This window comes from Notamacropus eugenii, chromosome 2 (assembly GCF_028372415.1).
Source record: "Notamacropus eugenii isolate mMacEug1 chromosome 2, mMacEug1.pri_v2, whole genome shotgun sequence".
NCBI classification, from domain to species: domain Eukaryota; kingdom Metazoa; phylum Chordata; class Mammalia; order Diprotodontia; family Macropodidae; genus Notamacropus; species Notamacropus eugenii.
Genome location: NC_092873.1, coordinates 328,756,078 through 328,769,435, shown reverse-complemented (window position 1 = coordinate 328,769,435; position 13,358 = coordinate 328,756,078). Strand labels below are relative to the sequence as shown.

Below are 13,358 nucleotides of genomic sequence, written 5' to 3'. Positions count from 1 at the left end.
TTATATGGTCAATTATGCTGATAGTTTTCCTAATATTGATCCAGCCCTTGATTCCTGGTATAAATCCCACCTGGTAACAGTGTATGATCTTTGTGATATATTGCTCTAATCTCCTTGCCAGTATTTTATTTTAAATGTTTACATCAATATTCACTAGGGAAATTCATCTATGCTTTTCTTGTTTTTGCCCTTCCTGGTTTAGGTATGAGCACCATATTTGTGTCATAAATGGAATTTGAAATGACTCCTTCTTTGCTTATTTTTCTAAATAGTTTACATATAGCATTAGAAATAATTAGTTTTTAAATGTTTGGTAGAACTCACTTGTGAGTCCATCTGGTCTTGGTAATATTTTTCTTAGGGAGCTCAGTGATGGCTTGTCCAATTTTTTTTTTTTAAGATAGAGTTATTTAAGTATTCTACTTCCTCTTCTGTTAATTTGGGCAATTTATACTTTTGCAAATATTTATTCATTTCACTTAGATTATTAGATTTATTGGCATATAACTGGGCAAAATATTTTGTAATATTTGCTTTAATTTCATCTTCACTTGTGGTGCATTCACTGCTTTCCATTTTTGATACGGGTAATTTGATTTTCTTCTTTCTTTCTTTAAAATCAAATTAGCTAGTAGTTCATCTATTTTATTGTTGTTTTTCTTTCCATAAAACCAGCTCTTTCAATTATTACTTCAATGATATTCTTACTTTCAATTTTTATTAACCTCTCCTTTGACTTCTAGGATTTCCAATTTGATTTTTAATTAGTTCTTTTTCTAGTTTTTTCATTTGCATGTCCAACTAATTAATCCATTCTTCTCTATTTTACTGATGTAAATTTAAAAGTATAAATTTTCCCTTAAATATTGCTTTGGCTGCGTCCCATAAATTTTGGTATGTTGCCTCATTTTTGTCATTCTCTTTAATGAAATTCATGATTGTTTCTATGGTTTGTTCTTTCTATTCTATTCTATTAAGATTGCATTATTTAATATCCAATTAATTTTTAATCAATCTTTTCATGGCCCTTTATTGAATGTAATTTTTATTACATTACACTCTGAAAAGATGCATTTCATGTTTCTACTTTTCTGCATTTGGTTATGAGGTTTTTATGCCCTAATACATGGTCAATTTTTATGAAGGGGGCATGTGCCACTGAGAAAAAGGTATATTCATTACTATTCCCATTCATTTTTCACCAGAGGTTGTAGCATATCTAGCTCTTCTAAAATTCTATTCATCTCCTTAATTTCTAACTTACTTTCTTTGTTAGATTTTATCTAGTTCTATGAGGGGAAAGTTGAGTTCCTCCACTAACCTAGTTTTGCTGCCTATATTCTCCTGTAACTTATTAACTTCTCCTTTAAAATGTGGATGCTATATCATTTGGCACGTACATGTTTAGTGTTGATATTACTTCACTGTCTATGGTACCTTTTACCAAAATGTAGTTTCCCTGCTTATCTCTTTTAATTAGATCTATTTTTGCTTTGTTTGAGATCATAATTGCTACCCCTGCTTTTTTTACTTCACCTGAAGCATAACAGATTCTGCTCCAGCCCCTTGTTTTTATGCTGTGTGTCTATGCTTCAAGTGTTTCATATAATCAACATTTACAGAATTCTGGTTTTTGATACACTCTGCTATGTGCTTTCCATTTTTTCAAGGGAAACAGGCCAGAGCAACTAAAAGTTGCAAAGTCTTTTCGCCTTCTATGAACAATTAGACTAACTTTAGCAAAACATTTAATAAGTAATCTTTATCTAATGACCAACACACTGACCCATTACTGGATAATTACAATAAAACCCTAAAACATAATGAAAAAGTAGATAAAATGAAAGGACAACCATTAAACTATCTGTACCTACATCAGGGACATAATATACAGAGTAAAAAGGCAGACTCTGACATCAGAGGATCTGAGTTCAAATTCTGCCTCTGATCCTTACAACACATGTGACCTTGGACAAGTCATTTAACATCCCTGAGCCTCAGCTTCCTCATCCGTAAAATATGGAATCTGGACAAGCTGGCCTCTGAGGTCTTTCTTCCAGCTCTAGATCTATGATCCTATAACCAAGTGGTCCTGTATTCCAAGGAAAAACAGAAAAGAAAGTTGCCATATATACCAAAATATCCAGAGCAGCAATTTTTGTTATTGAACTAGGAAGTGAGAAAAAAGTTAAGTGTCCAGTGATTGGGGAATGGCTAATCAAAGTACATGTGAATGTAATTAAATACTAGTGCATTGTTTAAAAAACGCAAATATAAAGAATTCAGAGAAGCTTGGAATGATTTATATGTACTAATACAGAATAACAAAATCAGAACAGTACTATCTACATCGACTATAATAATATAAACAAAAATAACACTAAAAGGCAACAAAACTCTATTTCATAAAAATGACTGATTTTGATCTAAGAGAACATATGATGAAAAATACTTTCTTCCTCACTGTAGAAAAGAACACAGTATTACATATTTAAAACTGAAAGGGGACACAGACCCCCTGAGTCTGACCCTCTCATTTTATAGACAAGGAGATGAGGCACAGAGAGGTTAAATGAGTTAACTAGGGACATATAACTAATAAGTATCTGAAGAGGGATTTGAACCCATGTATTTTTTCATCCTAAGCCAATCTACTAACCCAATCCACTATAAAGGTTGCCTTTCCCTAGATGACAAGGAACTACCAGTGAAGAATGTTGCTAATGCTCTCTGATTCAGTTACTGCACCCACTGGTTTTGCTTAACTAATTCTCTTTGTTATAAGGGAGGGTACAATTAAATGGAAAGGAGGTGATAGGGAAGGAAGAAGCATATATCAGAAAATAATTGTGGCTCAAGAACAAAAGAAATTAAATTTAAGTGAGCAGAACCAGAGAAAACTATATACCCAATAATTACAAAAATGTAAATGGGAAAGAAAAAAACAAAACAACTGAAGCTGAACGCTAGGAAACCATGAATAAACTTGGTGCCAAAGACTAAAGAAGACAAGATGTCACCTACCCTTCTCTCTGCAGGGGTGAGAGACAATAGATATGGAATATAGTGTAGGGTAACAGATTTTTTGATGTGTTCGTTACTTTTGCCAAACTGGGTGGTTTTCTTTTTCCTTTTTTTATTCTTTGTTATAAATCATGACTTTCTGAGGTAGAAGAGATGAATATATTGGGAAATGTAGGTAATGTAAAAACAAAAGTCATCAATAAAAAAATTTTTTTTAAAAAGGCTACAATAAAATTTTGAAAAATAAAAAAACACATAAGTTTGCCTAGGAGAGGCTCATAAAGGAAGTGATGGAGTTGACTTTGTCTTTCATTTATCATTCTTTTGCAAACTTCTACAAGTGGGTGTTCCCTATAGCTCTGTACTAGATTCTCTACTCTCTTTCCCCATGACTCATAATCAGGTCCCATGAGTTTAACTATTTCTTTTATACAGATGACTCTCAGATCTATATATTCAGCCCCAATCTCCTGAATTTGGGCCTAACACAGTCACCATCTATTTGCCATTTCCAAATGGATGGCCTGCATGCAGCTAAAATTTAACATGTCCAAAGAGAACTCATTGTATTTCCCCAGGTCTTCCTCTCCCCTCTTCTGAACTTCCCTGTTTCAACTGAATGTCAACAATATTTCTAGCCACCTAGGTGAATAACTTTGAAGGCATTCTTGACCATTATACTTCTCTCATCCTCAACATCTGATCAATTTCCAAGTTTTATTAATTCTATCTCCATAACACTCTCACAATGGTCTACTTCTTTACATTCTCACAGTCAGATCCCTATCACTTCTCATCAGGACTAAATCAATATACTTATTGGTTTCCCTACTTTGAATTTCTCCCCTCTCCATGTTCCACGTAGCTGAAAGTGATACTTTTTTAAAAATTTATTTATTTTTTAGTTTTCAACATTCATTTCCACAAGATTTTGAGTTCTAAATTTTCTTTCCATCTCTCCCTTTCCCCCACCCCAAGAGAGCAAGCATTCTGATTACTCCTTCCCGCAGTATGCCCTCCCTTTTATCATCCCCGCCCTTATCCCCTTCCCCTTTACTGAAAGTGATATCTTAAAGTACAAAAATGACCGTGTCACTTTCCTGTGCAATAAGCTACAGTGGCTTCCTCTCCTGCCTCTAAGATAAAATACCAACCTTCTATTTGGTTTTTAAAGCCCTTCACAATATGGCTCCAATTTAATATTCTATGTTTTGCCAAACTGTCTGGCTTACTGTTTGCTTTTTCTAATATTCTATTTCATCCATTTTTCTTTGCCTTCCCACAGGCTCTCTTCTATACCTTGAATATACTCTCCAGCCCCTTAAGTACAAATGCACACACATGCACATACACGCGCGCGCGCGCACACACACACACACACACACACACACACACACACACACACACACACACACACACACCTGATTCTAGAACCCTTAGCTTCTTTCAAAGTTCAGCTCAAGTGCCACCTCCTACTGTATGCCTATCCTGATTCACTCTGCTTCACTAGTTAGTATCTTCCATGGGGGAAATTCTATGCTGTGTATATATTTTCAATTTATTTATCTATATATGTTTTACTCAATAAACTGTAAACCTCTTGAGGAAAAATATAATTTCATTTGTGTCCTGACATCCCAAGTATCTGGGACAAAAAAAGGAAGGGAGGGAGAGGAAGGGAGGAATGAGGAATGGGAGATTTATTAAGCACTTAATATGTGTTAGTTACTGCACTAAGTATTTTACAAATATGACCTTATTTGATCCTCACAACAACCCTAAGAGGTAGGTTCTACTATAATCCTCACTTTATAGTTGAAGAAATTGAAGCAGACAGAAGTTAAGTGACTTGCCCCATATCACACTGACAGTAAGTATCTAAGGCTACATTAGAACACTGGTCTTCCCAGCTCAAAACCCATTCTATTCACTGTGCCATCTAGCTACCTTTAATACCTGTAAACAGTAGGTATTTAATTAATAAAAGCTTGCTGGATTGAACTAAAAGCAACAAGAAACATTATTTCATTGCACTCTTGGTCATCTTGCCTTACACACCAACATCTATTGCTGAAGATGAAGTGGTAAAGTTCTATGACCTGACAAGATCCTACAAATTAAGAAAATATATACTTGGAAACTCACCAATTTCAACATGAAAATGGGTACAGGGAAAAACATTAAAAGCTACATTAAAAATGATGGCTCAGAATCAAGAAATGAAGAAGTCAAAGCCTTGTAGAATGCTCAGATATCTCTTGTTCACATATAAAATGAATATTAGAAAGTGATTGTGAGGCAAGCACCAAATTTTTTTTTATGAAACAGACTATAAGTTACACGTTTTCCTTAAAAGTCACTCTTGAAGATGAAGAAATTAAAGATATCTATAGTCATATGAAAAAATACTCTAAAACACTATTGAGAGAAATGCAAATTAAGACAACTCTCAAGTACCACCACAGATTGGCTAATATGACAGAAAAGATAAATGATACATTGGAGAAGATATGGTAAAATTGGAATACTAATGCACTGGTGGTGGAGTGATGAAATGATCCAAACATTCTGGAGAGCAATTTGGAACTACACCCAAGGGCAATCAAACCCAGCAATATTACTAGATTTGTATCTCAAAGAGATCATAAAAAAGAGAAAAGGATCCACATATACAAAAATATTTTTAGCAGCTCTTTTAGTGATAGTAAAGAATGGGAAATTAAGAGGATACCTATCAACTTAGGAATGGCTGAACAAACTGTGGCATAGGAATGGAATGGAATGCTATTATACCATAAGAATGATAAGCAGACAGATTTCAGAGAACTTAGAAAGACTTACATGAACTGATGTTGAGTCAAGTGAGCAGAACCAGGAAAACACTGTACACAGTAATAGCAACACTGTGCAGTGATTAACTATGATAGACTTAGTTCTTCTCAGCAATACAATGGTAAAAGACACATGAAGCTATCCACATCCAGAGAAAGAACTAAGGAATTTGAATGCAGATTGAAGCTTACTATTTTTGCTTTTTGTTGGTGTTTTTTATCTTTCTCATTGTTTTCCCCTTTTGTTCTCATTCTTCTTTCATAACATGACTAAAGTGAAAATGATTCATAAGATTGTACATGTATAACCTATATCAGATTGCTTGCTGTCTTGGGGAGGGAAGAAGGGAAGAAGAGAGGGAGAAAAATTTAGAACTCAAAATCTTATAAAAGTGAATGTTGAAAACTATATATGTAATTTTAAAAAAATAAAATAAAAATAAAAAACTACTAAGTGGGGGGAAAACTCTTCCTTGGAAAAAGCAGAAAAAATACTTAAATCATATTTAATAGACGTTTAAAAAAATGCGCTTTCTTTTCAAAATTCTTTTCAACTATCTCTTACTACTTGAATACTGGTCTTACATTCTGACATTTGACCTGTGATGGAATTTAACTCCTACTTTGGACCACATTTCCAAGCAAACCAACTCTTAGGGCACCTCGTCCCATCATGCTGGGGCAGCTAGCAGCCTGAAACAGTCCTTAGTAAGGGTGAGGGATAATGTGATGTGTAAAAGTAGTGTTTGCCTGGTACCTAGGGCAGCAGAAAGAGAAGTTTCCATTTATTTTATTTGACTGTAATATATTGGTCATGTTTTTTCAAAATGTCACGTTGAAGAAATGAAAAGCGTTTATACTATATTTAGACATACAACACTCAATTTGCTACTGCACTAGGCATATAGAGTTCACTGTCTCCTCCCCCACCTTCCCACCAATCTTGTTTTAGAAAACAACTCAGCTGTTATGGGCCACCCAGTGCCACCCAGTGGTCACCATCAGGAATTATGTAACTCAATCTCTGCCCTACCACAGCCTCTCTTTCTCCACAATGGCAGAATAGGAGCATTGTGGTCCTCCCATTATTTATGTCTTTCACAGCTCTCATTTCAATGCATCAAGAGATCTAGGATTTTATCAAGAAAACATTCTCTCCATCAGATGAGATGTTAAGCCCTTTACATTCATCTTTATTCACTTTAATTCAACAATAATCTATTAGGTGCCCAGTGTCAGCAAAGTACAGTTCAAAGTTCTGGAATTACAAAGAAAAAACAAAACAAAAGTAAAAGTGTCTCTGTCCCCGGGAAGCTAGCATTCTGTTTTACAGCTGTGGTCAAATATAATCATCACGCAGAAGTGAACTGTTTGGTGTCAAGATTAGGATGCTAACCACAGCCCCCACAAAGGTCTCTTATTACTACTTTAGGCACTATCTCAATCACACATCTTTATTCCCCTTCTCATTTTTCTAACTCTTGCCTACTTGTCTCAGGAAAATCTTTCTCCTTCCCTCTTGGGGGGATGGAGGCGAGGAGAGGAATTCATCACCTAGTAGCTGATTCTTTTTCTTGCTACAGTAATTTACAAAGGGCACCTACTAACATTTGAAAGGGCTGTAATACGTACCAGTGGGAGATAGAATGAAAATTATAATAATAATAGTTATAGTAATAACAACCTGAATTTATATATTGCCTTATAATTTACAAAGCACTTTACATGTTATTTCAATGAAGAAATATCTATATTGTCAGTAAATAAACATTTATGAAGCACCTACAATATGCCAGGCGCTGTGCAAGATGATGGAGACAGAAAAAAGGTAAATGAAGTCTCTGCTCTCAAGGAAGTTCACAGTCTAAAGGGGAAGATAGCATGCAAATAACCATGTATAAACTCACTATATACAAGACAAACTAGAGATAATCAACAGAAAAGAGTAGAAAAGGCTTCCTGTAGAAGATGAGACTTTAACTGGAACTTGAATAAAGCCAGAGAAGTCAAGAGATGGGGATAAAAAAAAAAGGAGAGAAATCTAAGTATGGGAGACAGCCAGTAAAAATGTCCAGAGTGAGGAGAGGGAGCATCCTGTGCAAAACAAATAGTAGTGAGGTCAGTGTCACTGAGTCTCAGAGTACATGGGAGGAAAGAAGATGGGAAAAGTAAGAATGGGCCAGAGTGAGAAAGATTTTAAAAGACAGAGGCTTTTATAGTTGATCTTAAAAGTGATAGGAAGTCAATGGAGTTTATTAGAGAGAGTGTGTGTGTGTGTGAGAGAGACAGACAGACAGACAGACAGAGAGACAGACATGGTTAGATCTGCACATTAAAATCATTTGGCAGCTGAGTGGTGGCTGGATTGAAAGTGGGAAGAGATTTAAGGCTGCTGCAATAGTCGGGCAACAGTGAAGAGAGCCTAGACTGGGGCAGTGGCAGTGTCATAAGAGAGAAGGGGGCATATACAAGAGATGTTACAAAAGCAGAATTAGCTGGAGTTGGCAACAGATTGAACATGGGAGATAAGAGTAAAGAGTCAAGGATACTTGTGTTGTAAGCCTACATGACGGGGAAGATGATGGTATCCTTGACATAGTAATAAGGAAGTTGAGGAAGGTTTGGGAAAAAGTTAATGATTTCAGCGTTGGCCATAATTGCATTTAAAATGTTTACATCTTTATCACTGTTTCTAGAAGAAAATGCTTTCAAACAACCAATTTGAAAGCTTTTGGAACATAAACCATTTGTAAATCTGGTGTTTTTCTTCATAGATATGTCTATGCTATCAATTGTGCTTTGTGGTTTTTGGTACTTGAGCTTTAAACTCTGAAGGAAATATAAACTATTAAGTACATATGGGTACACTATAAATTGAAATGTCTAAGCTAGTTGGGGAATATGAAAACTCAACAAAGTAATCTGCCCTGATTTTCAGGAACCTGTTACCTAGAATTCTTTTCCTGGAGCATAGAACTGATCCTGTTGAAAAGATTTACAGTTTCTTGGATCTGAAGGCCCCTTTGTATTAGGTACTCCTTCCTGATCCTAGCAAAACTAAGGAGTTGTTCATCCTTAAGATTCTTTCAATACCCTTGCATCCAAATCAAGGATATCAAATATTAGTACTATTAAAACCAAACTGGAAAGCCTAGTTACTTTTATCTAAATCCAAAAGCTTTAAGTTCCTGGCCCATCTCTCTTTTTACCTTCAAAATAATTTACAATTAATTATCTCAGCAGGACAAAGACTTTTAAAATTTTTATTCTTTCATCAAAATCTGTTTCTAATGTTTGTTGAGTCAATCACTGTATGATTATCATAATGTCCTACGCTGTGTCCAGGATGTATCAGTTAATAAACGATAAATCATTCAGAGAACCAATTCACATTCATCCTTCATACCACAAATCAATAACCCCCAGATACTTTAATCCAGCGCTACTATTGGTCATTCTACTTTGCACTTGTGTTTTTATGCCACCCCAATTTATAAAACCTTCCCAAAAATACATTTTGTAAGATGTCAAAATTAATTTAAATATTCAATACCATACAGAAATTAAAATAAACTTGATGTATACAAATCCCATACCAAAAGAACAAAACATTCCTTTTTAGATTGTCTCTGGCACAGGGAATAGTATCCATTACACAGCATTTTTCACTAACAATTTATTTTATCAACATCAGCAAAAACTGTTAGTTTGAATTGTCATCCACAACATGGAATTTCTCCTGTTATATAACACTAGATATAATAGACTACTATTTTAATGAATATGGCTAGTAGTAATATTTGAAAATAATTATTGCAATAATTCCTATATTTAAAAGATAATAGATAAAAGTTAATAGATAACATAACACAATCCTCTATTCACAGAAAATTTTCTCTTTCTATTCTAAATATTTCTATTCTGAAAGACAGACATAACAACTCCTTGCATCAAGAGAACAGGGTAAAAAATGGACTTTATTAATTCTACCATATTAGCCCTATTTATTATGTAAGAAATGCTTCAATTAATTTGGAATCCCGAATCTCAACTATCACATATTTATAGAGCATTTGGAGACCAAAACATTTCTTTTAGCAGAATTACTAAAGGTCTCCTACTAAAGGGAAAAAATTCTAAATATTACCTTCTGTAGAAGCAGCATCAATCATTACTCTTTGCATGAGCACTGGTTCCAATCCAAAGTCAAAAACTATGGTTTGGCGAAAAGTTCCAAATATCTCCGTGTTAAATGCTATCCCAACTTTATACACATAATGATCTAATCCATTTTGAGCCATCTTCCCTCCTATCCATTCTTGACAGTTTTCTGGGACTTCCTGTGATACTTGAGTAGTACTGTCTCCAGCAGATATTCCAATGATACTAAAATGAGGACGATGAGCATCATAAAGCAATGCTACTCGATACAGCATTCTTGCAGGCTACAAGAAAGTTAACAATTTGTTGAAACAAATCGAATTTTAAATCAGCATTCAAGTTATTTCCACAGAAAACTTTAGTTTTCCCATATCTCTAGAATGTGTTAAAACTATAAATTTTACAAATAAGCTATTTAAATAAAAATTAGAATGATAAAAATAATTGTTAAAAAGTAATCCCTTTGTGGCATATTCCTTGAACTTTTCATTGTTACTCCTAGTAATTCTCCGGTCACCTGCTCTTCAGGTCCTCCATTCCTTTCCCTATCCTGTTTCCAACAGCCAAGTCTATAATACATCAGAGTCATTTCTGAGCAGTGAAGGAGGTTTCATAGCCAAGGTTTAAATACTCAAAACTCTCAGGTATGGTATGAGACAGTATAGGAGAATAAAATCCACTAAGTAATAATGCAAAATTGTTTCAAAGAAACTTTTTGCTCTGACTCAATTTTAACTGTAACAATTACCATTTAGGAAGACAAACACTGCAGCAACATCCCTCATGTACCACATTCTCATTACAATGTATTTTATTGACATCATGACACAGTTTAATGGGACAGTGGTTTCACCAGCTATAAAAACAGGTTGCAATTCTTCTCATGTCCCACAATGGCCAATTCAGCAATTCCTTGGGTAGAGTTTAGGTCATAATAAACAATAAACCCCTCCAATGTATTAAGTTTAAGAAGTGCTACATTAAATAACATATTAAAGAACTTCCATAACTTCTACAACAGAGATGTAGATGATATAGATGATATAGATATAGATATAGGTACAGAGTATGAGTATGTATATATATATATATATATATATATATATATATATATATATATATATATATATGCACCCAAACACATATATATACACACATATATGTATACATATAAATGTCAAAGTCTAACAAGGGTTTAACATAGTTTAATTAACCAAAATACAATTCCTATTTGTTTTGTAAAAAAGCTGATATAAAGCACATATATAACATACTGCATTTCCACTAAAAAATTAATGATCTTTTAACAAAAACTTAAATGATCAATATACTTATCAAAGTTAATTTGTCTTAAGACAACACCAAAAAACGTACCTTACAAGTGAGAGCAAACGTCCACGTGTGATGAGACTTTTTGGTGGTGACAGTAAGAGATAGTTCTGGATTATGTTCCACCCACACACCTTCTACACATTCACTAAGCTGAAATTAAAAAGAAATTAACTAATCTTACATATCTACTATCAAAAATAGTAGTCAATCTGCTTCAAAATTGAAACTGCTACATGTTGCAGATTAATTATTCAAGAAATTCTGTGCACTGGGAACATATTTCTATCATAAAAATTGAATGTAATAAACCAATGTACATTAACAAAAAATTGCAAAAAATTAACAAAATATTGACAATTATACATGAAAAATATTTTAATAACTACCAAACCCCAAATGACTGAACTAAGGCTGCAACATCCAAAACAGATACCTATTATATTTTAAACTTATTTTAGGCCTAAAAACATCTTTTTATTAACAATAGCAGCCTATATTCAAAGTTTGCAAAGTATTTCATATATACTATCTCATATGACCCATACAACAACTTAATGAGTTAAGTAGTGTAAACATTATCATCCCCATTCATGACAGTGACATGACTTATGTATGCCCCAGATGCACAATTATCCAAGTGTTCTGACTTCAAACACAGTAAGTACTCTTTGCTCTACACCAAGATGCTTCATTCAGAAGTCCATTTACTACTTTTATGCAATGAATGGGACAAAAGAACAAAATATACATGAAAAAGTCAAGGTCCAAACAAATTTGTGCTTAAAAAAGAACATGAATATTTATTTTCCTCACCACTTTCTCAGGAGATAGTGAATTCATCCATTTCTCTATCAAGGTTTCCATGTAACTTCCAGAAAACTGTTTGCTTTCTTTCTGCTGTTTCAATTTTATCAGTCTTGATGCATATCTTTTCTGCCATTCAGTTAGCTCTTCCTGGGAATGGGCTGATGTACACTGGGCACCATACCTACAGATTCCTTGCTCTAAAAATCTAGGTAAAAAGAAAAGACGTACGATGTCTTTAATCTTTGTAAATGCACACTGGAGCCCATTATGTGCTCTCTGTCTCTTTATCAACTAGAACAAGTTGTGTTTTCCTGTATATTAATTTGGTCACAAAATGCTATGAGTTGGTTAAAAAAGAATTATCTTAGCAGCAAAAGTTACTGCAGTTGCAATTTAAAAGCCTGCCGCCCACCTCCAATGATCTCATTCTGTATTTTTTGGTAAAAAGGGAGGGAGTGGAGCAGTAACAAGTAGGACCTAAATTTTTATAAACTGAGAATCTCTCAAAAATTCCACCTACAAACATTCATACTTTGTAACACATTACAATTATTTCTCTTAGACAAGTTTTTTTTAGTTTTTGAAGCAACACTGACATCAAGTGGTTCAAATAATCGAATACATGTATATGCTACTCAACATAATCTAATGAAAACTATCTGAAAACTACAAATATTTCCTTATGAATTATTAAATTATTCATTTATGCTTCTAATTTTCACCAATAAATAAATAATATTTTCACTATAATTAGCATCTTTTCCTATGTTACTACTAACCTACATTTTATTTCAAATTATTGTCATGATTTTTTCTTTCTGTGTTTAGAATTAAAAATAAACTTGTGATTTGGCTTTCATAAAGCCAAATGAGGTGCTCTACAATGATTTTCATCTCTGCAATGTAAAAAGAAAATTATTTCAGTTTTAATATTCTAAAAAAGACAGAGCTAATGATTTACCATTAATGTCTGTGACCTGGGAAAAAACAATTTCATTTCAAAGTCAAAGACAATATTCAATTATATAAAAGATTAAGGTTGTCCCTTATAAAACTGCCTTAACCAAAATAAGAATAAAAAACTCTCCCAAAAGACAATGTATAGCAAGAGTAATCAAAAAGCCAATTTTACAAGGCAAATTTTTTTAAATGACTGATAATGATCTTTTGCGGGGAAAAAATTCTTAATGTGTGATTATATAA

The 13,358-nt window shown here is 33.7% G+C and overlaps 1 protein-coding gene across 7 annotated transcripts in view; it reads right to left on the bottom strand.

Annotated features, from left to right (window-relative positions):
• The window catches only part of HELZ (helicase with zinc finger), a 249,829-nt gene that overhangs the window by 159,574 nt on the left and 76,897 nt on the right, over positions 1-13,358 (bottom strand). For all 7 annotated transcript variants that reach the window (XM_072645466.1, XM_072645464.1, XM_072645471.1 and 4 more), the window contains 3 exons: positions 12,162-12,360; positions 11,391-11,498; positions 10,003-10,300 (listed from right to left, as the gene is read on the bottom strand). In XM_072645466.1, the coding sequence (XP_072501567.1) occupies positions 10,003-10,300; positions 11,391-11,498; positions 12,162-12,360 (605 nt within the window). The remainder of the gene's footprint in view (positions 1-10,002; positions 10,301-11,390; positions 11,499-12,161; positions 12,361-13,358) is intronic.